The sequence below is a fragment of the Tachyglossus aculeatus genome, chromosome 11, assembly GCF_015852505.1.
Source record: "Tachyglossus aculeatus isolate mTacAcu1 chromosome 11, mTacAcu1.pri, whole genome shotgun sequence".
Lineage (NCBI taxonomy): Eukaryota > Metazoa > Chordata > Mammalia > Monotremata > Tachyglossidae > Tachyglossus > Tachyglossus aculeatus.
The window spans coordinates 432,791-458,358 of record NC_052076.1 but is presented as its reverse complement, the minus strand read 5'-3'; the positions used below and the strand labels follow the sequence as shown (position 1 = coordinate 458,358).

At 52.6% G+C, this 25,568-nt stretch overlaps 1 protein-coding gene across 3 annotated transcripts; it reads right to left on the bottom strand.

The window, feature by feature from the left end:
* Nucleotides 1-730: 730 nt before the first annotated feature.
* On the bottom strand, nt 731-25,437 carry ATP6V1A (ATPase H+ transporting V1 subunit A). 3 transcript variants are annotated; one of them, XM_038753437.1, is made up of 15 exons: nt 25,166-25,437; nt 10,945-11,039; nt 9,766-9,894; nt 8,847-9,061; nt 7,490-7,627; nt 6,744-6,895; nt 5,981-6,143; nt 4,036-4,144; nt 3,602-3,724; nt 3,242-3,356; nt 2,791-2,854; nt 2,308-2,511; nt 2,122-2,216; nt 1,288-1,459; nt 731-823 (listed from the first exon to the last, which is right to left on the bottom strand). In XM_038753437.1, the coding sequence occupies exons 2-15, from the start codon at nt 11,024-11,026 to the stop codon at nt 731-733; spliced, it is 1,854 nt and encodes a 617-aa protein (XP_038609365.1). In that variant the 5' UTR covers nt 11,027-11,039; nt 25,166-25,437. The 3 variants fall into 3 exon arrangements, with proteins under 3 accessions (XP_038609365.1, XP_038609366.1, XP_038609364.1); XM_038753438.1 differs by lacking the exon at nt 25,166-25,437 and adding an exon at nt 20,600-20,623; XM_038753436.1 differs by lacking the exon at nt 25,166-25,437 and adding an exon at nt 12,114-12,225.
* Between the last annotated feature and the right edge of the window lie 131 nt (nt 25,438-25,568).

Genomic DNA, 25,568 nt, shown 5'->3' with positions numbered 1-25,568 from the left:
TAGGAGTTTGCTAAACTGCTAAAAGTGTGAAGATGAGTCCGTCCTCTTCTCCGGCAGGAATCAATCAGTGAGGGGTCTGGTTTCTGGCGCCACTGGAGGTGGGGCTTGGCGCCTGCCCAAGTTGGCTAAAAACCCCTGGTTAGGGAAGCCACAGCACATTGGGGGCGTCACACGGACCGGTCCCATAGTTAAGACAGAGAGGCCCATTGGGGCACCGCAGCCCCCGGGCAACACTAAGAGCTGGCTAAACAGCTTGCTGGGACCACTCCCTGGCCAAGGGGCACAGGCCAGACCCTCTCAACAAACACTGTGCCTACAGTGCCCACATAGCTTAGAATTTGGAGGTGAGGAGGGGGACCAAAAAGGGGAAAATGAGTTCAAATTGGGAGAGAGGGAGAGCTTGGCCTCTCTCAAGTCACAGTGTGGGATGGTAACTGCAGAGATATGCCCACTCACTCATCCCCCAGTTCCCGACAGTCAGAGGCCCTCCTCCATGCAACACCAAGGAATGTTTGTTTTCTAGACAATCCAAGTTAACAAGGACACGCATGCACACGTGCACGCACGCACACACACACACACACACACCCACACACCCACAGTTCTGCACAACAGAGAAGCCAGGAGCTGAGAGGAGGAGGAGGAGGCAGATGAGGAACTGAAAGAGAAGAGAACCCGTAGAAGCTGAGGGCGTGGGGAGAGGAGGAGGAGGAGGAGGACAGTCTTGCTTCTAGTCTTCAAGGCTGCGGAACGCATTCTGCATATCCTCGAAGAGCTGGGCGTAGTCAGCCTTGATCTTAGCCTCACCATCCTTCTCTGGATCCTACAATGAAGACCCAGGTGGGTTTCAGCTTTGAGCTTTGACAAATTGACAGGTTATTTTAATTCCTTTGAGACTTCAAACTTCCCCTCCTCAGCCGAGGGGAAGAGTAGGAGAACTTGCAGAAAGGGGAATAGCTGTTCCAGCTAGTGCTGCCCACAGGACTGCAAAGGGCCATGACAGACCCAATTTTAATGGACTGTGAATCAAAAAACATCCTTTGCTGGAGTCTTTTTTATTTGATAAAGCACGACTTTGTTCCTCAGGACTGAGCTGGTGAGGATGATTTGTAGCTACTGGTGCTGAGCACAGTGCTCAGCACATTGTAAGCACTTAATAAATGCCCCCACCAGTCAGCACGCCTCCTCAGGGATTTCCGACCCACTCGGCCAGGGAAAGGTCTAGAAATGCAGGTGCTGCTCTCCGCCCCCAGTCCCCTGGCCCACTCGAGGCTGAAGCCTACCTACCTTGAACTTCATGGAGGTAAGTTTATAGAGAATCTCGCCCATGTGCTCGCGGATGACAGACCAAGTGATCTTGTTGTCGCTCTGGGCAGTGGTCTCGACCGCTCGGCGGGCCATGTCATAAAAAGATATCATGTTGGAAAGCATCCCGACGGTCTTGTAGAAGGGGCAGAACCTGAGGGAGGGGGAAGGAATTGATGAGGTCGGACCCAAGAGAAAGCCCCATCTAGCTGGTCGCCAGTGAACGGACAGGCCTCCCGGATTGGCTGTAGCTTGAGAGAGGCTGGCAGGTTTTGGGAATGACAGGAGGCCCAACTCCTTCCCACATCATTCGTCCAACACCCTGAAACCATAATCAGAGCAGGTCCTGCAGCCGTGGCATGTCCGGGGCAGAGGGCGAGGTTTCACGATAATCTTCAGCTAAAGCTTTTCATCCAAGGTAAAAAAATAAAATAAAAAATACTATCTTGTCTGCCTGTGAGAGATCTGCCTGGGCCTTGGGGAGCAGGAGCCACCTTAGCGAGAGTTTTTTTCAGGGCCCTGTAGTAGCGCGGGAGGTGGGAAAAGAAGGGTGGCCAGAATGGCTTCCGTGGGAGGACTGGCCACTGGAACCGGGCATAGGTTCATTCATTTATTCATTCAATCGTATTTATTGAGCACTTACTGAGCACTGTACTAAGCGCTTGGGAGGTACAAGTCGGCAACATATAGAGACAGCCCCTACCCAACAACGGGCTCACAGTCTAGAAGGGGGAGACAGATAACAAAATAAAACATGTAGACAGGTGTCAAAATCGCCAGAACAAAAAGAATTATGGGTTGCCAGCGCGGCCTCACCTGTCGTAAGGAGTGTAACCATTCTGCTGAAGGAAGTCATCTTTGATCAGCTTTGCAACCTCCAGGGTGATCTTATCCGTTTCCGCCAAGGAGGCCTGTAAGAGAAAGTGCCACCGGGTAGGCCTGGGGCTCCCCAGTACCCAGTCACGTGGCACAACTTGTCCAGAGGTTGGGGACAGCGCTCACCTTGCCCACCAGCTGCACAATCTCGGCCAGGTCCTCCTCCTCCTGCAGGATCTCCTTGGCCTTGGTTCGCAAGGGGACGAACTCGGTGAAATGCTTGTCGTAGTACTCGTCCAAGGCCCGCATATACTTGCTATAGCTGATGAGCCAGTTGACTGAGGGGAAGTGCTTGCGCTGGGCCAGCTTCTTGTCCAAGCCCCAGAACACCTGCCCAAGCCAGACACCCGGTGGGTGACCCCTCACTTTCAGCTTCCAGGGCCCCATGGACTGTGGTTTAGCGCACGTGCGCGCGCACATACACACACACACTTCCCCCACCCCCGCACGTTTGTCGTCAGCAGGGCCGAGGGGACCACAGGATACTTCACCCTTTCCCAACAGCCAAGGGCAAAATGGTTAACAGACTTTCCCTTCAAGATGAACAGAGCTGCTCCTTCTCCCGCTCCTCCCTACCATCCCTCCTGTCATCCCCCGCCGACAGTGTACCTGAACGATGCCCAGGGTCGCCGAAGTGACTGGATCGGAGAAGTCACCACCAGGTGGGGAAACCCTGAATGGACAAGAGAAGGAAAGCTCAGAGATGTCCCATGGGCCGGAGAGGGCCCAACTTGAAGGCCGATCCAGACGGGGCACAGAAAGGCTTAGTGCCGCCACCTGCCCTGGCACCATGCCTGGGCGCCCGCCGCCGAGCAGGGTCACTGGCTCCATCCACTGGGTCAGTCTGACTTTGTGGCCAACAGACAAAGAAGAGCACTGGCCAGCCACACCCAGTCTACAGTGAGCCCTGGCAAACCCCGTCCCTCGCCACCACTGGACTGCCCAAGGTCTTCCCAGAGTCCTCAAGTTTCTGTCCACACAGCAGAGCTACATCGCTTTCTTCCCAAAGCCCAAGGTGACAAGGGGGGGCAGGGGGCGGTGGGGGTGGAAAGGCTCTTACGCTCCCACAATGCTGACGCTCCCTTCCCGCTCTGGGTTTCCGAGACACTTGACACGGCCAGCCCGCTCGTAGAAAGAGGCCAGCCGGGCCCCCAGGTAGGCAGGATAACCACTGTCTGCAGGAAACAAGAGAGGCGGGGTTTCGGTCCATCTCAAAGAGCTCCAAACAGGGTTTGTGCAGTGGAGACTGTGGCCGTTGGCCAGAAACGGCGGCAGGGAGGTGTGTCCGAGGCTGTGACCGTCCGTCAATCACTCATTCGTATTTACTGAGCACTATCTGTGTGCCAAGCACTTTACTAAGCACTTGGGAGAGTGTCACATAGCAATGAACGTGGTCCGCACAACCGAGACGGTGACTCACCGGCAGGCATTTCAGCTAGGCGCCCCGAGATCTCTCTGAGGGCCTCAGCCCAGCGGGAGGTGGAATCTGCCATCATGCTGACGTGATAGCCCATGTCTCGGAAATACTCGGAGAGGGTAATCCCTAGGTTGGGGGGAGAAAACGATCATTGACTGCAGCTGTAATTCCCACACCGGGGGGAAGCCAACCTAGTCAAAGACCCAAACCCTTCCATCGCTGGGCTTGACCGCCTCACCCGATACATTTCTTTCCTTGGAAGCAACAGTGCGACCTGTCTGCTTCCTTGTTTGCCCAGACTATCGAGTGCTGTTCATTACGTGGGAACAGGAGATCTGCTGAGGTGGGGCTATTTCCTGGACGGTCTCACTGCCCTAGACCCATTAAGACAGTCCAGCTGTCCCCCAACCCTCACCCACTTTGCCCACGCCACTCACCGGTGTAGATAGAGGCTTCTCTAGCAGCCACCGGCATGTTGGAGGTATTGGCAACCAAAGCCGTCCTCTTCATTATAGACTCCACTTTACCATCCACTTCCATCGTAAGCTACATGGGAAAAGGAGATGAGTGAGGACCCTCTGGGAATTCCTGTTTGGTAATCCCAACTCAGGTAAAGTGTACATGAGCGCCTACCACACTGTTCTAATTTCTGGTCTGTTTTTATGTCTGTGTCCCCCCCGTCTAGACTGTAAACCCGTTGTGGGCAGGGATTGTCTCTCTTTATTGCTGTATCGTACTTTCCAAGCACTTAGTACAGTGTTCTGCACTCCATAAATACGACTGATTGAATGAATGTATAAATAAGATTGAACGAATGAATGGTCCCCAAATACAATTCACAATAATAATAATAATAATGATAGCATTTATTAAGCGCTTACTATGCGCAAAGCACTGTTCTAAGCGCTGGGGAGGTTACAAGGTCATCAGGTTGTCCCGCAGGGGGCTCACAGCCTTAATCCCCAGATGAGGGAACTGAGGCACAGAGAAGTTAACTGACTTGCCCAAAGTCACACAGCTGGCATTTGGCAAGGAAATTATTCTATTTCAACTACAAAAATATGTCACTACCACCTAACTGATGCAAAGCACTTGAAAAGTTCACTGGTTTGTTTTGTGGGGGGCTTTTTTGTATTTTTTTCCACCTCCCCAGAGAACAGCACTTAGAACAGTGCTTGGCACATAGTAAGAGCTTAACAAACACCATCATCATGATCACCACCAGATTTAAAAAGGACAATTTACTTTAAGGCAGAAAAATCAATTGTTTCTCCTCCCAACGCATTCCTAGGTAAAAGAAGCACTCTCAACTAGGAGAGTGGGATTTGGGGTGCAGCCATTCAGTGTTCACCCTGCCCACACCACACCCTCTCTGTTTCGACAGGCTTCGATCACTTCCCCTCTCTCTGGTCTCACAGATTATGAAGTATTTTTTAATGGGAGCTCTGGTGTCCACTGCTTGTCAACAGTGCTTCAAACTTCTTTTGGGCCTGCCTGGTTTCCTGTTTGCCCCTGAACTTCACTCTCTTTCTGGTCTTTCTTGGTCCCCTCCCTCAGGGACCTTTCTCCTCCACTGACCTCTTTTACCAGGCCAGTGGGCCACGCAAGACTTCTGTTCAGTCCCTGAGCATTTTCTGATCTGTAACACACCTCTGACCTGGGCTTCTACAGAGACTGGTTCTTTTTGAAAGTTTCATGATCATTATACTCCTCCCCCTCACACTAACTATGCTCAGTCTTTTCTACAGAGTCCACACTGTTTTCTATAAACCCCTTTCCTAGAGTATTCTTATTTCGGTGTTTTGTTTCTTTTTCTTTTGGACCCTCCCTCACCAGCAAGATTGTTGCAAGTGTTATCCAGTTGTTGACATCATCAACAGAGTAACTCTCCCATATGAACTTCCTGCACCGTGTCTGCTCTCCACTCTGAATCATATCCACATACCCATCTTTCCTTAAGGACAAGGAATCCCAGAAAACACTCTCCAAGCAGCTACCTTACACTTTTCCTGACGGGGTTCCCATGAGAGAGGGGCAAGAGCTTTCTCCCCGCTTGGATAGGAGGAAGAGCCTAGCTTAACATATTTAATCTGAAGAATTTTAAGCTAACTGTAGGAATCCCAATTGCCCAATCAGGCCACAGGATCCTTCATGTTTGTGCTTACAGGTAACAAAAAGTTGGCAGGGTTTTCTCCTTTACCCCTGACTCCAGAACAAGGACGTCTCTGTGCCAAGGCCCAGATTCAGTCCTGAACGCATGGAGGCTGGGCAAGGAAAACCCAACGAGGCCGGGCTCAACCCTCAAGGCACATCGGAACTGATGTGACTTCAAGAGTGACCGGTGTGAGCCTGTTGGAAGATCCACAGGCCGGCTGCACTGACCTCTGGGAAGTCCCTCAGCACTTCAGACATCTCATTTCCTCGCTCGCCACAGCCCACGTAGATGATCACGTCACTGTTGGAGTACTTGGAGAGAGACTGGGAGATGACAGTCTTCCCACAGCCGAAGGCCCCGGGGATGGCCGTGGTCCCGCCCTGAACACAACTGGATGTAGAAATGCACTTGGGATCATGCCATGCACCAGCCGAGAGATGAAATCAAAGCTTCCCTCTGAATTTGTGGGGCTCCCCCAAAGTGGAATTCCTACCAAAGTGTGGGGAAGCTGGGGAGAGTACTCTGTTTTTAAGAGGCTGAGGCTTGTCTCCTAGAAGGTGTGCTTAGGAGGAGCCAGGGAAAGTAGGCATGGTCCCTCTGACCAACCATCCGTTAGCTTCAACAACAGTTTGGCAACCAAAGCAGAACAGAGAACTCCACGTGGGAGAAAACAGCGTGAGATGGCCTGAATTCTGGGCAATGAATGTGCCAAGCACTGCTGTTTCTGTGGTTTCTTCCAGGAGCCCCGAGACCTGGCCTAGGGCAACACCCCTGAATGGGCCGATCTGCATTTCCCTCACCAGGAGGAAATGAAAGCAGCCTCCTTCCGGGAGCTTTCCAGGAGACAAGCGGCCTCGAAAACCGCAGGCCAATTGCTGGCCAATCCTCCGGGTGGGTGAAAGAAAGCAAAGAACCAGGTGGAAGTGCGCAGCTGAAACAGGACTCGCTGTCTTCTCCTCCACTCTGCCCCTGCCCCCTGGTGATGCTTACGGAAAAAGGGCATCCAGGACCCGCTGGCCGGTCAACAGAGGGTGGTTGGCCGGCAGCTTCTCCGTGACGGGGCGGACCTGGCGGACAGGCCACACCTGAACCATGGTGAACTTCTCTTTGATCCCCTCAAACTCCAGCTCCAGCACCACGTCCTGCATAGACAATGGGACCAACGAATCCAGCTTACTGACCACTCCTCACAACCCCAGGCACTGGTGAGCCTCACTGAGGGGCCTGGAGATCCAGCCAGAAGGGGCCAGGGTTAGGGAGTTATGGAGTTTGTGACCAGACAGACACGCAAAGGAATAGAAATTTGTGTTGTGGAGTTAGAATTAAGGCTTTGCCAAAGGGTGGGAAGAAGTTAAATTTTTTTTTTAAAAAAAGAACCATGCTTTCTCCTACCTTCTTCCCACCCATTCGACAGTGCATTTCCCCTCCTCCTTCCCACCCCTCACCCATCATGGCCGCTAAAATAAGATATCCCCCAAAATACAAATCTACAGTCCCACTCAATGGAAACAGCAGCAGAACTAGTATTTACCAAGAGCCTACTGAAGGCAATGTACTGTACTGAGCTCTCTTGAGCACAGAGCAGAAGCCTGAGTTGTGCTCCCTGTCCACGAGGCGTGTCCACTCTCACGAAGTCACAACTAAGACTCGCACAGAGGAGACCCCCTCTTCCTCCCGGTGCCCGCCCAAAGCCCACGGGCATTCACTGCCCTGGCCCCTCTGGGAAGGACCCTCACCGAAGCGTCGTAGTGGCCGGCAGGAGCGAGGTAGGTCACTGTCCCTCTGCTGCGCGGGGGAAGCATGATTTTGTGCCTGATGAGCGAGTTCTCGTTGACAAGCCCATAGATGTCGCCGCCTGTGATGTGACTGCCCACCTAAGAAACGCACCAGATTTGGGGGGTGGGGGGGTGCAGGAAAGGGGTCATCCCAGTTAGAATGCCGATCCAGCATGGGGCTGGTCAATCTGTCCGAGGGGTTTCCCGAGAAGGTGCACGGCCCCGCAGAGTGCGCTGTGAGGTTTGCTCGTGGAACCAAACACAGGTTCCCCAACCTCCAGAAACCGGCAGTCTGATCTGGGAGTAGGGGGGCAGCGGGGTAGGTAGGCGGACAGGCGGAGAGTGGGGATCCAAAAAACAGCGGTGAGGAGAGATCAGGCTGAGATTTCTCAATGAGGAACTGAATAAGCAAACATCTTAAAAGAGAAGCAGCGTGGCTCACTGGAAAGAGCACAGGCTTGGGAGTCAGAGGTCGTGGGTTCTAATCCCGGCTCCGCCACTTGTCAGCTGTGTGACTTTGGGCAAGTCACTTAACTTCTCTGTGCTTCAGTTACCTCATCTGTAAAATGGGGATGAAGACCGTGAGCCCCACGTGGCACAACCTTGATTACCTTGTATCCCCCCCAGTGCTTAGACTGTGAGCCCACTGTTGGGTAGGGACTGTCTCTATATGTTGCCAATTTGTACTTCCCAAGCGCTTAGTACAGTGCTCTGCACATAGTAAGCGCTCAATAAATACGATTGATGATGATGATGATGCTTAGAACGGTGCTTGGCACATAGTGAGCGCTTAACAAATACCAACATTATTATTATTATCTAGAAATGCGTCCCTCTGCCTGTCCTGGGCAGCTCCCTTCATCTTTTGGTCTGGGATAGAACAATTTCTAGTGATAATCATTATGGTATTTGCAAAGCACTTGTTCCGTGCCAAGCAATGTACAAGGGGTTGGGATACAGACAAGATAATCAGGCCAGACACTGTCCCTGTCCTATACGGCCACGCAGTCTAAGTAGGACGGAGACCGGGCAATGAATCTCTATTTTACAGATGAGAAAACTGAGGCCCAGAGAAGTAAAGTGACTCTCCAAAAGTCACCCCAGCAGGCAAGTACCAGAGCTGGAATCAGAACCTTGGTCCTCTGACTCCCAGTCCCGGGGTCTCTCTGCCAGGGTAAAATGAAATGCCAAGAGTGTGGCCCCAGGGGATGGCAGCCTCAGGGCCTCTGAGGCTGCCGTCGCCTCTTCGCGCACCCACCCACCAACCCGCCGGTCCCCGGGGGCTTCGGTTGCTCCAAGGTCTCTCCTCCCCACCTACCCGAAGGTTCTTGCAAGGCGTGAAGTCCCACTTGAGGTCGCGGCTGAGGGCGGACACGTTGACGCCCCTGGGGATGTAGATGCTCTGGGTCTGATTGCTGATGTCTGACAGCGGTCTCTGGATCCCGTCGAAGATGGCTCCCATGATGCCGGGGCCGAGCTCCACCGACAGGGGCTTCCCCGTTCGCAGGACTGGGTCGCCCACAGATACGCCGGCTGCACGCAGCGGCTCAGGAAAAATCTCACAGGAAATGCTCCCCCGGCACGAATTCCAGAAGGGGCCAACCACCCCGTTCTCGGGAATAAGACTTTAATTTTGTGTTTCAATTGTATGGCCCACGAGACGACAAAGGCTTTGGGGTGAATGAGGGGAGATGAGAGCTAGGGCTCACATATTCCCGATCCCTTCCCATTGAATGCCTCTACTGTGGACATGGGCGGGGGACCCCTCCCCTGTGCTCCCGTCCTCCAGGACCCACTCATGTGGGAGGGAAGATGCCTCCTGGGCCCTGGGATGCCCAGCAGCACCTGAGCCAGCCTGGGTGAAGGATCCAGCCCACAACAGTCCAAGGCCTTCTTACCTCCAAGGCTGCAGCTGAGACTTCTGGAACTGTCTGAGTCACCAAGAGCCCAAAACCCAGCTACTCCTGGGGTATTTATTGTTGTCGTCATTCATTCAATCATATTTATTGAGTGCTTACTGTGTGCAGAACACTGTACTTTTCCATTTCTATTTCATCTTTTCCCATATGGCTCCCTCCCCACCTTATTCTTAAACCGTGAGCCTCTTGGCGGCCAAGGGCTGGGTCTAGATCTCACCCTTGTACTTCTTTCCCAGTCCTTAGTAAAGCACTTGGCACAAGGTAGGCGCACAAAAAACACAATTACTACTACTACTACTGCTCTGACAAGAAAGATACAGGTCTCTTCGTACACTTGGATGGTGGCCATGTCACCCTCCAGCCGGATAATCTCTCCGACCAGCTCGCTGTGGCCAACGCGCACAAGTTCATACATGGCCGCTCCGGCCATGTTGCAAGCCGTCACCACTGTAGGGAGAAGCCCACAAGAAAGCAAAAGCAAATGCGGTCGGGACTTCAACACGTCTCTGAGCTGGACACGTTAAACCGTTGCCAGGAGGACAGAGGACTCCGGGGGCGGCTAGGACTGTAGTGACAAGTCTGGCTGAGACTGGTTACTGCCGGGCCTGCCAATCCGGTCCCATGAGGGACCGAACCTCCCGGAATAGGGCAGCAGCAGCAGCGGTCAGCCTCTCGCGCGCTCTGAAGAGGGGGGATGGAGTCTCCAGCTAGACGGCTGTGGGGATGCTTCTCCTCTCAGGATAAGCCACAGCCCCGCTGACACCTCACTTTCCCCAGGATGAGCTGGAGCTGCCAGGCCCCGGTGCCGGTCCAGGGCGGGGCACCTGTCAGCCAGGCCCGGGGAAGGATATTTGATGCCCCCTCTCGCCCTGCCCCCGCTAGCCCACTGTGGCTGAGAGCGAGGGTCAAGCAGCACAGTCTAGAGGATAGAGCACAGGTCTGGGAGTAAGAAGGTCCTGGGTTCTAATGCCAGCTCTGCCACTTGTCTGCTGTGTGACCTTGGGCAAATCCCTTCACTTCTCTGGATCTCAGTTCCCTCATCTATAAAATGGGAAATAAAACTGTGAGCCCCATGTGGGACCTGGACTGTGTCCAATCTGACTGCTTTGCATGTACCTTAGCACCTAGAACAGTGTCTGGCACATAGTAAATGCTTAATACCAAATTTTAAAAAAGCCTTGTGGCCCTCAGGACCACGGCCCCACTTACCGAACCCTCCGTTCACATGGGGCGGGGTCTTAATCTGAGTGGGACTTGACTCCCGCTCTCTCCCCCAGCAGTGGAGGCCCTTGGGAGGCAGAATGGTCAGCAATGCTGGTGGCCACCTACCTCCAAGCCCACATGGGGAGCACATGGCAGCCAGGGGTTCCAGCATCGGGCTACCTAGACAACACAGCCCCGCTACCCCACCACCTTTGGGGGCCTCTAGACCGGACGGAGCTGACCCGTTTTTTGATCCCAGCGTTTCATTGCGGAGAGGGACAGACTAGTGCCTACCGGGGCCTGAGACTCCATGAACAAAACCAAAGGCGCTCTCATGGTCCTCATCGCCGATCTTGGGGAGTTTGGAGAAATCCATCTTGTCCACACACCTGTCAGGGAAGCAGCAGAGGGGTTAGGGAGAGGTGAGAGCCAGAGGAGAAGGTGGAGGCAGGGGGCTGGACAGGTGGTGGTCTGAGTTATGCCATCTGCTGGGGAAATAGAACCCTTTGGATTTTGGTGTGGCCAATAGCCGGCTCAAGCCAGTCTTGCCTGGAGCCCGCATTCATTCATTCAACCGTATTTATTGAGCGCTTACTGTGTGCAGAGCAAGCGTCCAGGGCAGGTAGGTCCCTGGGCAGGTGGGCAGGCAGACGGGCCCACAGCTGGAGCTTGCCAGGCTTCCCTACCCAGATCTCTCTAACCATTCTCCAATGGGCCTGATCATGGGGGTGCTCCCCAGGGACCCAGACCAGCCTCTGCACCGCCAGGCTCAGTTCAGTGACCAAAGGAAAGGGCCTGGGCCTAGGATAAGGGAAAGCCGCTACCAAGTCCAAGCCTCGGCTCAGGACCCCTCCTTGGGTCAGAGAGCAGCTAGGGGGACGGCCGGGAGACAAGCTGGTGTACTCCACGAGCGGGGCCGGGAGTCTCACTCACAACCTCGGGACCCTCACGCCACCCTCTGCCCCGCAGCCCCAACCGCCAACATCCTCCCAGGCAACTGTCTTCTTCCCTTGGATCCTACGCTCCCTGACAGCCAGGAAGCCGATGAGGATCAGCCGGCTTCCTTCCACTGCCAGAGTAGCCCCCTCCTTTCACCACAGTGCTGGGAAGGGGTAGTCTTCTGGCAAACGGCTCCCATGGCCCCTGGCGATCAAAGTGGCAGGAGGCAGGGCCTGAGGCCTTCAGTCAGGGTCCTCAAGCCTTCATATCTCTTCTGGAGGCTTCCTTTGGTGCAACCCACAAACCCTCCAGTGAACCACCCGAAAGGGCGAAGCAACTCAGAGATGATGTTGAAAGCTGCCGATCTGCGTCTAACTGGATCCCTGCTGGTTGGTCACAAAATGGACCAAAATCTCCTGCTCAGAAACCAAAGGTGGAGGAAAACATTTTGTCTCCGTGGGAAGCAACAGAACAGCAGTGATGCCCTGTTTAATTCCCGGCAGAGGCTGCAGGTGGTGTCCTACCTGGGTTCAGGGGGAGAAGCCTAGCAGTCCTAGGGCTCAACGCCGAGGAGCTCAGAACAACAGCTCTGCTGCGGCCCCTTCCCCCGGCTGACAGAGAGGCGAGAAGAGACTGCTGCAGAGGGAAAGCAATTTCAGTCTGGCTCAGAGCACAGTCACCTGATCCAATGAGTCACACCAGTCTCTCCTCCCCGCTCCCTCCCCTCCAACAGCAACGGAGCACCCCGCAACTGCTGAGCAGTGAGAGGATGGCGGCTTCACCTAGCAAGAGCCTGGGGTGGATGGGCCTGGGGCTCCGCAGGAGCAGCCACAGCTCTGACAAAGGCTATGTTCCCTCAGGCGAGGAGAGAGAGAGGCTGAGAGACGCTGACCCAAGAATGGTCCCTTGGAGAAACGGCGGCAGTGAAATAACGTGAACTGCGGCTAGGAAAATGCTGACAGGAGTAGCTAGAGAAACCCAGAGAAGGGACAAGAGCCTTACTGGAAGCTGGGACCCGATTTAAACCACCAGAGTGGAGGCCTAAGGAAACCGGGTGCCCAGGAACAGAGAAAAACAGAGACCAGACCAAAATCCTGCATGGCTCACGGGCAGAGTAAAAGGGCTCACCAATGACAGAGTGGAACCCTCGTCGGAATACAGAAGCACACAAAAGGTCAGGCAGGAGTTTTCCTGGTTTGAGCTGCCCAATCTCACAGCAAGAGAGGCCTGACCCAGAGATGGTCCCTGGGGTGTGGGCCACGGCGGGCAACCCAGGAGGCACCGGACAAAACCAGAACAAGAAAATATTGACTGGGCCTGGGCTAGTGAGCCAGGGCTCTACAGAGCTGCAAGGTGCTGTGCAGCAGGTAAGAGGGCCAAGCATCTTGATGCCACTTATCTGCTTTAAAATAGCTGGTTTCTATATAATTTCTAGCCTCAATGATCCGGGGGAACGGGGAGCATTCCCTTCGCTTCCCCCACTCCTCCCAGAGATGGCCAAAACCAAACAGGTGGGAACAGGAGTTAAGGGCCAGGCTAATCTGGGCCGTGGCTATTCCACACCAAGAATATCAAAATCTACAGAATCCAGCGTCAAAGCACCAAGAGGCCTTGGTGGTCGAGCATTCTGGAAGCCACGGTGAAGCCCCTCAAGTGAAGGGACCCAAGTCAGCCACAATCATGGAGAGACACAAGGCCAGCGGGACAACTAAGACAAGTGTCCCCAGGGTTACGGTGGCCCCATTGTGCATCTAACACTGACCAGGAGAGGATAAAACTGTCCAGACTTTCTATCTTTGATTCTTGTAATGCCTACATTGAAATTACATTTTGGACTGTCTCTGTTACCGATTTGTACTTTCCAAGTGCTTAGTACAGTGCTCTGCACACAGTAAGCATACAATACGATTGAATGAATGAATTCAGTCCTCTCCCAAGCCCTCAGTACAGTGCACTGCACACAGTAAGCTATCATCTCCCTGAGGTTAGGGATAGTGTTTACTAACTCTATTGTCCTCTCCCCAGCGCTCGGTACAGAGCACATAGTAGACTGTCAGCTGCTTAACGGTGGGGATTGTGTCTACTAACTCTATGGGACTCTTCCCCGCTCTCAGACCAGTGGTCTGGGCTCTGCCAAAGCTACCCCTGGACTGGCTGAGGGGCAAGTGAGCGCTGGGCCTGCCAGGGAGAGCTCTGCAGACAGGGAGCTTGGGGTGCAATGGGACGGTGGAAGGAGAAGGAAGGGAGGGTGGGAAGAGAAGGGAAAGAGAAAGGGAGGAAGGGGAAGGAGAGGAGGGGAGAGAAGGGAAGGAAGGATGGATTCCTTACTCCATTTTTCTCAACCAGCTGCCCCTGGGAACAGCACTGGCCCGGAGACTCTAGCAGCCCAGCAAGCCCAGCCCCACCACCTAGGCTTGAAGCCTGCTCCGGCTCACCAGCCCTCTGTTTCACCCTGTGGGTGGAATGGAAGAAGCAAGGGGCCAGGCGAGGGGGTCGCCCTCAGGCCCCGATTCGGAATTTAGCGGCAATGAGCCTTGGAGCCAGGACCTGGAGACGAAACCCCATGCGGGAGCACTGGTCAGAGTGTTGGTGGCCTGTATTGGGCCTTTCATGCCCTCTAATAATAATGATGGCATTTGTTAAGCGCTTACTATGTGCAAAGCACTGTTCTAAGCGCTGGGGGGATACAAGGTGATCAGGTTGTCCCACGTGGGGCTCACAGTCTTAATCCCCGTTTTACAGACGAGGGAACTGAGGCTCAGAGAAGCTAAGTGACTTGCCCAAGGTCACACAGCAGACATGTGGCGGAGCCGGGCCTGGCGTTTTCCCGCTGGGTCATGGGGTCAAATGAGCGGGTGGGTAGGTGGGGCGGCACAAGGCAAAGGTTTTGTTTTTTTTTTAACGTGTCGTGACCCCGCAGCACAGTGACCGCTCAGGGCCGTGACCATGCAGGCTGTGGCCTCAGTAGCCATCCCGATCTTAGCTGCCCACATCGGCCGGCTACCTCTTGGGACATTTTCTGGCTCCATTCTACTCACTGAATACCCTGGGGACTAGGGGAAGTCTGAAACCGCCACCCTCTGACGGTCCAGATCCAGCCGGCAGAACCAGGATCAAAGCCCAGTCTCCTGCCGCCAAGCCCCTTGCTCTTGCTGCTATCAGGCAATCAACAGTATTGATTGAGAGCTTATTGGGTTCAGCGCGTTGGACTAAGCGTGTGGGAGAGGTCGATATAACAGAGTTGGAAGATGTGATTCGTGCTCAAAAGGAGGTTACAGACTACGAGGGAGATAGACATTAAAATAAATTATGGTTAGGGGAAATTACAGTAGTGTACCATGTTTTCATAAGTACTGTGGTCCAACGTTCAGAAACAGACGTGGGGTGGGAAAGCAAAGCTCGGCGAGCAGGGCCAGAGGGCGTGGCCTCCACCATTGCCGCCCCCCTGCCCCGGCCCCGGAGACCAGCTGGATTGGCATGCTGTCTCACTCACTTACTCTCTGGGGCCGAGAGATTGAGTTACCGGCTTTGAGGTGGTTATGGAGCCAGACTGGGGAACACCAGAACTAGAAAACCAACCATTTCCCAACCTAAAGGACCGGGGTCAGTAGCTTACTGAGAAAAGGGTGAGAAGCAGCTTGGCTCAGTGGAAAGACTGCGGGCTTGGGAGTCAGAGGTCATGGGTTCGAATCCCAGCTCAGCCACTTGTCAGCTGTATGACGTTAGGCAAGCCACTTAACTTCTCTGTGCCTCAGTTACCTCATCTGTAAAATGGAGATTAAGACTGTGAGTCCCGTATGGGACAACCTGATCACCTTGTATCCCCCTCAGCACTTAGAACAGTGCTTCACACATAGTAAGTGCTTAACAAATCCCATCATTATTATTAAAAGGGCATGACTTAGGGCTGTCTTTGAGAAAAACCTTGACTGCTGTGAGCACAAAATTGACAGCAGATCCCAAAGCCCAGAGCGGTTTCCTAAGAGCGTTCCCATGAGCTTCTGTGGACAATGAAGCCCCTTGGCAGGACCACTTGCTTCTAAGACACGGATATGCACCCACTCCGTTGGGCCACAACTCGAGGTGAAAAACTGCTAGGCCCAATTCAGAAATTAAAATTTAAAAGTATCCCCTTTAATTGAACTGTCCCAGTTTTTTCGATTCCTGTCTTTAGGAGTGTAAAGGTGGGGAAATTATCAACTGGAGGGCATTCACTCTGACACTGAACCATGAGGTTAAAAAAAAATCCACCGATCAATAGTATTTATCAATTGCTTCCAGGGTGCAGAGCGCTGGGGAAAGGATGATAGTAGACATTATCCTTGCCCTCGGTGGGCTTCCAGTCTACTGTGTGCAGGACTGTACTGAGCTTTGGGGATCCCTGACCTCAAGGAGTTTCCAGTCTACTGTGTATGCAGCACTGTATTAAGCTCTAGGGAGATGCAATAGAGTTAGTAGCCACCATCCCTGTCCTCGAGGAGCTCTCAGTTCTACAGCAAAAACCTACTTTGGAGAATGAGTCAATAAATTCCATCCTTCCCCAGTAAGGAAAAAACCCACCTTTCACGTGGGTTTCACCAAGGAATTTTACCAGTTTCAAGGCCCAGGCAGCCAGACTTCACACTGGTGAAGGTGGTGATGCAGAAGGGTGGAGTGCACTGTCTCTAGCCAATCATGGTGGCTATCACAAAGGCCCAGGAGACCTCTTTAATCAAATCCACTTAATGTCTCCCCCACACTCCTCTGGACTGCTTTCGAAAGTCACCAGTGCCCACTGCCTGCTGTGTGACCTTGGGCAAATTACTTGACTTCCCTATGCGCCAGTTTCCTCAGTCTCTGAGAAGCAGCATGGCTTAGTGGAAAGAGCACAGGCTTAGGAGTCAGAGGTTGTGGGTTCTAATTCCTGCTCCACCACTTACCAGCTGTGTGACTTTGGGCAAGTCACTTAACTTCTTTATGCCTCAGTTATCACATCTGTAAAACAGGGATTAAGACTGTGAGCCCCACGTGGGACAACCTGATGACCCTGTATCCTCCCCAGCGCTTAGAACAGTGCTTTGTACATAGTAAGCGCTTAACAAATGCCATTATTATTATTATTAAGTACCACTATTATTATTATTATTATCCCATCTGCAATGGGGATTCAATGCCTGATATCTCTCCTACTTAGACTGTGAGTCTCACATGGGACCAGATTATCTTATAGCTACCTCACCGCTTAGTACAGTGCTTAGCGCATAGTACATGTCTAACAAATACCATAACAGCAATGATAATACGGATTATAAAAGATTTTAACGCTTCCTTAGGCATTCTCTAAAATGATTCAGTGTGGGCTGGCCCCTATGGCAGAGGGGAACGGAAACAGTGATTTGGTTGGAAGGGGCTTCCTGATCCTGTCAGTTGACTAGTCAGCTGACTGACTCCTTGCTTGTGCAACAGCTTCTCTGCCCTCAGGCCCGGCGGGGTGGGGCCAGGCCAGGCACCATGGCTCACTGGTGTCACAACTCCAACCGCCACCTTGACCTTATCTAATGGTAGCCCATTTCCCAGCAAAGCCACCAGGCCCCTAGGGCCTTCCCACAGCACTAGGACACGCCTCGTGCACACAGGGCTGAGGGGGAGTTAAGCAGCTGGGGAGTGAGGCCTTCACAGATTTGGGGAAGCTTTTAGATGTTACTGGCCTCTGGGCGACCTGCTGCCCCTATGGCCCCCTTTCCCACCCGACTTGCTGGACTCTAAACTTGGTCTCTATGCTGTTTCTATAGTTCTATCATTAGTCCATTAATCGATCATTTCATCTTTCCCACCGTGTCTGTCACCAAACTCTTCCCCTGGGGAGCCACGTGAGAGTTCCAAAGCTCAGCTGTGAGTTTTCTCAGGACTGCACAAAGTGAGCCCTGAACACCAGTGCTGCTGCTGCTGCTGCTCCTGATGCCACCACCAACTGCCGGGATAGATACGAGATTGTCAGGGGGAAAGAAGCGTGGCCCAGTGGAGAGAGCTTGGGCCTGGGGGGCAGGGGACTTGGGTTCTGTCATCTCAGGCAAATCAATTACCTTCTCTAGGCCTCAATCTCATCATCTATAAAGTGGGGGTTCAATATCTGTTCTCCCTCCTACTTGGAGTGCATGCCCCATGGGGGACAGGGACTGTGTCTAATCTGATTAATTTGTATCTACTCCAGTGCTTAGTACAGTGCTTGGCACATAGTAAGTGCTTGACAAGTATCATTAGAAAAAAATGTTGTCTACATTTCCCCACATTAGATTTCAGTTCTCATCCAAATGCAATAAAAAAGCAAACTAAACAAAATTTGCTCAATGGGCTCCAGATCCACTTCCTTTATTAAAAAATGCCCTGAGTTGACAACACCTTCCAGCGGAAGCTGACATGGGGCCCCACAGGGGCTCCCTAAAGGCTCTTTGGGGAGAAGATGGAAGCACAGTGGACAGGAGATGGGGGTCCTGCCACTGGCTTCTGTACCTCTCTGCTTTCCCCCCGCCCCAACACTGGCAACATCAGATCTTGGGGGAAGGAAGACTCTGGCAGCAGCCTCAGCCAGGCCAGTTGCCAGTCCCCTCTCCCACCTCTGTTCTTCGGCCACAAGCCCCTTGAGGGCAGGGACTGGGGCTAATTCTCAGTTGTGCTTGCTTTCCAGGTGCTTAATATATGCTATTTCAGCTGCTACTATTGTGCACGTTGCTAATATTGATGTCCTTTGGCAGTCACTTTGGGCAGCTCTCTGGGCACCGAGGGCTGGAGAAGAGGCCTTAATTTGAACTTTCTCCCTGGCCCCTGGAAGACTCTGACCCAAGAGGGGCAGGAGGGGAGACAGTGAGGAGGAAAGGGAACTGATGGGGCACCCTCAGCTCACACCACAGGGGGTGACCGGTCCTTGGAACCCTCACCACAACCAGACACCGCCCCCGTACCTGCCACCACAACCCAAGCGATGTCCCAAACATGGGGAGAGCTCCCACCCGCTGGCCCTGCCCCCCTCCACGGGTTCTGGAGCCCCTCCTCATTTAGCCAAGGAATCCTGGGACCGGGACAAATCACTGATGTTCTTGGGATCAGGTGAGACTCAGACACATGGCAATCAACCCTAAGCCAACGTCGGTTCTAAACATAGGGATGTTTCCTAGCCAGCGAACTAGTCATTTTTGACTCACAGCTCAGAGAGGAAACACACATAAGCACAAGTTGCCTCTTCTCCGGCTTTCCGTCCAGTCCATCCCTCTCGCGGCCTCCCCGGTTTGTATCCCTCGTGAGATCAGGTGGGCACAGCAGGAAAGCGGGCATGGGACTCACTGCAGCCTCACCACCCAGCACCCTCACTGAGCTACTAATGCATCAGCCCCCTCCCCAGTCTCACTGGGTCCAGCCCGGTCTCCCCAACCCCACCACCCGCCAGCAAGAGGCAACTCTGTGGGCGCCCTCTCTTTTAAAAGCCTCCAGACACCTCTCTCGAGCTAATCGAGGGGATTTAAAACTCCTGAACTTATGCTTCAGGGTCTCCCTCCAAGTCAGAGCGGTGGTGAGTAGGGGAGGGCGGGGTGGGTGTTCTGAGCTGGACTCTAGCGGTGACAGCCTGGTCCATCTCAGCCTTGAGGAGCCCACCTTCACTTGTGTCCCACTCACTCAACTAGTTACTGATCTCCTACAACTCAGCCCACACACTCCGCTCCCCTAATGCCAAACAGCTCACAGTATCTCAAGCTTGTCTAACTCGCCACTGACTCCTTGCTCACGACCTCCCGCTGGCCTACAAGTCCCTCCTCCTTCACAGTGGACAGACTGCTGCTTTCCCCACTTTCAGAACCCTCCTAAAATTCCTTCTTCTTCAAGAGGCCTTCCCTAAGTCCTCATTCCCCCAATCCACCTACCCCTCTGCTTCATCTATGAACTTGGCTGCGCAACCCTGAAGCCCTTTGATTGATTGATTGATTCAATCATATCTATTGAGCACTTACTCTGTGCAGAGCACTGTACTAAGCACTTGGGAAATGCAAATCGGCAACATATAGAGACGGTCCCTATCCAACAACAGGCTCACAGTCTAGAAGGGGGATACTCACCCCAACCCCAAAGTAATTAAGTAAATATCCTTCTACTTCAATATTTCCTTTATCTGTGATGTATTTTAATGTCTGTTTCTCCCTGAGGCCTGTAAGCAAGGATCATGTCTACCTACTCTACTGTTTTGTACTTTCCCAAGAGCTTAGTTCAGGGCTCTGCACAGAGTAAGCACTCAAAAGGTACCAATGATGAGGTTGGGGTAGGGGGGGAATGGCGTGAGGCAGAGACTCCACAAACTAGGAGAGCGCACAGAAATGAGGGACTGTGGTGCTTAATAGTCAGAGTTTTGGAGGACTGAATAAGATTGGACAAGCTCTGAGAAATAGCATGGCCTAGTGAAAAGAACCTGGCCCTGAGAGTTAGAGGACCTAAGTACTAATCCTGGCTCTGCCACTTGCCTGCTGTGTGAACTCGGGAAAGTCACTTCACTTCTCTGAGCCTCATTTTCCTCAACTATAAAATGGGGATTAAATCTTACTCCTTCCGAGTTAGACTGTGAGCCCCACGTGGGACAGACATTGTATCTGACTTGATTGACTTGTACCCAACCCAGGGCCTAAATACTACACATAGTAAGCGCTTAACAACTACCATTATAAAAACAACAATCCACCGATACTATTTACTGAGCATAAATTGTGAGGCCCTGGAGGGACAAGGTCCCTATCAAATTCTCACCTAGATACGCTTTTTCTCAGCATTTAGTATAGTGCTCAGCACACAGTGAATGCTTATGACTACTACTGAGTGTCTGCTGGGTGCAGAGCACAGTGGAGTTGGGAGACATGAACCCTATCCTAAGCTAATCAGGGGTGATGTTGAAAAGCCCACTAACTACAAATGGAGGGGGAAAATGGGCTAGGAAATGGAGTCAATTGCCCCCCTTGTGCCAGAGTGCAATTTAAATTAAAAATGGAAGGCTCACCTAAAATGTCTATCTCAGTGACAGGTGGGAGGCTGATGGGCTGGGGCCAATGGCTCAGGGGAAGTGGTCAGTGAAAAGTCCCTGGAACAAAGTGGAAAGAGCGGAGAGGTACAGTCGGTCTTCTCATCCTGGAAGCACTTTTTCTCTTGCATTACTGGTGGGCATGGGCTGGAAACCAGCTACTCCATTACCATTTTTTTAAAAATTAAAAAAATGGTATCTGTCATGCACCTAATATGTGGCAGGCACTGTACTACTATTATTAGTCTGATCACAGAAAGTAGACAAACTATACGGGAAGCAGCATGGTGTAGTGGATACAACCTGGGAGTCAGAAGGTTATGGGTTCTAATTCCGGCTCTGTCACCTGTCTGTGTGACCTTGGACACATCACTTCACTTCCCTTTGCCTCAGTTTCCTCATCTGTAAAATGGGGATTAAGACTGTGAGCCCCATGTGGGACAGGGGGCTTGTATCCACCCCAGAGCTTAGTATAGTGCCTGGCACACAGTAAGTCCTTAACAAATACCTGAATTATTATTGCTATTATTACTAAGAGCTGGGGTACGTACAAGCTAATCAGACTGGACCCAGCTCATGTCCCACAAGGGACTCACAGCCTTAATCCCCATTTTACAGATTAAATAACTGAGGCACAGAGAAGCAAATTGACTTGCCCAAAGTCAAACAGCAGACAAAGGGCCGAGCCAGGATTAGAACCCAGATCCTCTGACTCCAGGGCCCGTACTCTTTCCACTGGGCCACTCTGCTTCCCTACTTCTTAGAGCACCAAGATTCAAAACCTGCATTTAAAACCGCTTCATGACTCTTTTCGTCTCCATTTCCCTTCAGGGCTAACACACTTTCTGGGAGAAAGAGGAGAGCACAAATGGTCTTCAGGTTGTAGACTGTGACAAATCTTATATCACTTTTAGATGACAGAAAGAATTCTCTTTTTCCAACTGATTTTGACCCTCAAAAGAACTCGACTTTGGGCATATTTCTCTTGAAAAGTAAATGCTCTCAAATGGTGACTGGGTACTAAATGTCCCGGGTATCTGCAGCAAAAGAAATTCCCCAGGCATCTGCATGTACAGGCCACCAAATCTGCACTTTAAAATGATTAATACGGTCACTGACGGACCTGCCCAACCAGCAGAGAGCACATCCGAGAAGCTGCATTGCTCAGTGGAAAGAGCCTGGGCCTTGGAGTCAGAGGTCATGGGTTCAAATCCTGACTCCGCCAATTGTCAGCTGCGTGACTTTGGGCAAGTCACTTAAACTTCTCTGTGCCCCAGTTACCTCATCTGTAAAATGGGGATTAAGACTGTGAGCCCCACGTGGGACAAACTGATCACCTTGTAACCTCCCCAGCACTTAGAACAGTGCTTTGCACATAGTAAGCGCATAACAAATACCATCATTATTATTATTATTATTATCTGGGGATTATCGATAAACAACTGGATCTGAAACACAAAGAGCCGGGTACGTTAGATGAAAAAACCTGCGGGCTGTCCAGACCTCCGAGCAGGAACGGCAGAAAGGAGCAACACATACCTGACCTTCTCGGAAATGGATCGGCACCAAAATCCTCAGTTATCTCAGGGGAAGAGGAAGGAGGAGACGTCTGAATGCCGACCAACAGACCGGCCTGCTCCTTTGCTCCCCTCGAGTCTCTTTAGTCCCCAAGCCCAGAAGTCTCCCTTCCCTAAGTGTTGGGGAGAGGCTGGATTTCTCTGACCACCGGAGAAAGAAAAGAAAAATCCCTTCCCTTCCGCCACCACACCCACTAAATAATGTTTCCCCCCAGCCCAGGAAAAACCCCAACAGATAAGGGCACAGCTCCCCCTGGCTCGGGGAAGACTCGGCCAGTCTTGACTGGCTGTGACAAGGGCAGGGGGGTCAGAAAACCCATCTAGATTTGGGTGATAGCAAAGGATTATAGAAATTGGAGGGCCGGGAACAGGGAAGCCCCTGAGGGAGAAAAACAGCACTACGGAAGAAAGTTTGAGCTCTCAGCAAGCCTGGGAGAATCCTATGAAAACCTACAAAAACTGGTAGGCCTCTTCACAGCCACAAGATGGGGGTAACCGCTCTTCAAGTAATGTGTCCTTGGCAGAGTCCTGACCTGTGCCTGAGCTTTCTCTTCTGGAGCTTAGAGCCTCTCTGTATGCAAGTCCTCGACTCGGCAATCCTTTCGTCTTTTTTGTGCATTTGGTGGATTAATATTTTACCCAAACTTGGTGCTTAAGTCAGAACCGAAGTCAGCGCCCCATCCCCTTGCTACTCTCCCACCACAACCCAGCCCGCACATTTTGCTCCTCGAATGCCAACTTCCCACTGGGCCTCGATCTCGCCTATCTTGCGGCCGATCTCTCGCCAGCGACCTGCCTCTGGCCTGGCACGCCCTCCCTCCTCAAATCCGACTGAAAATGATCCTTCCCCCTTCAAAGCCTCATTGAAGGCACATCTCCTCCAAGAGGCCTTCCCTGACTAAGCACCCTCCTTTCCTCTTCTCCCACTCCCTTCTGCATTGCCCTGACTTGCTCTCTTTGTTCTTCCCTCCTCCCAGCCCCATGGCACTTGAGTTCGTTGTGGGCAGGAATGTGTCTGTTGTTATACTGCACTCTCCCAGGTGCTTAGTACAGTGCTTTGCATACAATACATACGATTCAATTAATATAAGTAAACGGATATGTATATTTATTCATGTCTGTCCCCCGCCCCCTCAGACTGTAAACTCTGTGTGAGCAGGGAATGTGTCTGCTTATTGTTGTATTGTACTCTCCCAAGTGCTTCGCACTCAATAAATACAGCTAAATGAATGAACTGACGATATCTACAACTCTGTCGGTAGACTGTATGTTACGTTTTTAAAATTCAGATACGAATTTGATTTTGACCAGTTTGGGGGAACAGTAAGCTTCCACAGTACCCTTCATTACTAGGGTAGGCCACGTTCTTGTTAAGTTTACAGTACCTATAAGATACAGTTTACCCAACATGTACACAGTTTACCCAACAAAGATGCATACCTACTTCTAACTAGCCCCTGTTTGGGGGACACACAGTTGGGATGGGAGTTCCAGGGCTGGGAGAAAGCTCCAAGCGAAGCAAGAATGCTGGCTGCGTTTGTTTAGTAACCAGGCTAGAAAGTTGCATTTCTGTAGCACTTTCAATTTGAGAAGCTCAAAATGCTTTAGTAAATATCATCGGCCACAATCTGCCCTGGTCGGCCAGGGCCAGGCAGATCTGGAAAACCAAAGCAGAGATCTGAGGCAGAGTTGGTCAGGGACCAGAAGGGTGAGGGGTCTGATTATCTGGACTCCCTTGTCATGGGAGTGTGTGTGTGTTTGGGGGTGAGTGGGTCTGGTTTACAGCCAACATTTACTAGACTGCAGGAGGGCAGGGACGGAGTCTATCTTATTGTGCTCTCCCTAGTGCTTAGTACGGTGCTCTGCACACAGTAAGCACTCAATAAACTCCAATAATTCCTGAGAAGGTGAGCCCCGTGTGAGGCGGGGACAGTGTCCCATCTGATTATCCTCTATCTACTCCAGCGCCTGGCATAATGTTTGGCACTTGGTAAATGCATCATAAAAAAAGCCGGATTATAATTATTACGGTTACAATGGGCTTTCAAGCGCAGAGCACCCCTCCCTCTTCTGCCCCAGGCCTAGGTGCCCACTCGCGGGGCTGCGTGCGGGGATTGCGGTTGGGGGGCTGCACTCCCAGCCTCGCTCACCACAGGATTGGGAAGGACTTTGAGGCTCGGTGGGGCCTGCCCTCTACCTATCCCGTCCCTTCCCAGATCCACCCGGAGGAGGAGGAGGAGGAAATAGGACGGGGCTGGGGATGGGGGTCTCTTCTCTTCCCTCCCACTCGGGCCTGAGCGGCTCCGCGCGGCCAGAGCTGCCGTCCCCCGGCCGATGGAGGGGTCCCTGGCCTCGATCCAGATCGCGGAGACCCGGAGACAGAGGTCGAGCCCTCCCTCCCGGGCCCGCCCAATCAATCATTCAATCAATCGTATTTATTGAGCGCTTACTGTGTGCAGGGCACTGCACTAAGCGCTTGGGAAGTACAAGTTGGCAACATATAGAGATAGTCCCTACCCAACAGTGGGCTCACAGTCTAAAAGGGGGAGACGGAGAACAAAACCAAACATATTAACTAAATAAAATAAATAGAATAGATATGTACAGGTAAAATAAATAGAGTAATAAATATGTACAAACATATATACAGGTGCTGTGGGGAAGGGAAGGAGGTAGGATGGGGGGATGGAGAGCGCTGTACTAAGCACTTAGTACAGTGCTCTGCACACAGTACGCGCTCAATAAATACGATTGATGTTGATGGTGAGCCCACTGTTGGGTAGGGACTGTCTCTATATGTTGCCAACTTGTACTTCCCAAGCGCTTAGTACAGTGCTCTGCACACAGTAAGCGCTCAATAAATACGATTGATGATGATGATGGAGAGGGGGACGAGGGGGAGAGGAAGGAAGGGGCTCAGTCTGGGAAGGCCTCCTAGAGGAGGTGAGCTCTCAGGGTCCCCGCTCACCTGCCGCCGCTGCTGCTGCTGCGGACTGGGCCCCCCGGGCTCTCTGACACTGCACCGATCGCTGCGGACTGGGTCCCCCGGCCTTTGACACCGCACCGGCCGCTGCGGATTGGGTCCCCCGGGCTCTGACACTGCACCGGCCGCTGCGGATTGCGCCCCCCGGGCTCTGACACTGCACCGGCCGCCGCGGATTGGGTCCCCGGGGCTCTGACACTGCACCGGCCGCCGCGGATTGGGTCCCCGGGGCTCTGACACTGCACCGGCCGCCGCGGATTGGGTCCCCGGGGCTCTGACACTGCACCGGTCGCCGCGGATTGGGCCCCCCGGGCTGTGACACTGCACCGGCCGCGGCTCGGCGCCGGGGGCGGAGTCTCGGGTCACGTGACCGCGCCCCGCCCCCCTC

What these genes read in the sequence shown, in the direction of transcription:
- ATP6V1A (XM_038753437.1), bottom strand. Translation starts at nt 11,026, where the DNA reads ATGGATTTCTCCAAACTCCCCAAGATCGGCGATGAGGACCATGAGAGC. An exon ending in GGTTACACTCCTTACGACAG is followed by an intron (nt 1,460 to 2,121) that starts GTGAGGCCGCGC and finishes CCCCTCCCTCAG; the next exon opens with GTTCTGCCCCTTCTACAAGA. An exon ending in TTACCTCCATGAAGTTCAAG is followed by an intron (nt 824 to 1,287) that starts GTAGGTAGGCTT and finishes TCTTCATTGTAG; the next exon opens with GATCCAGAGAAGGATGGTGA.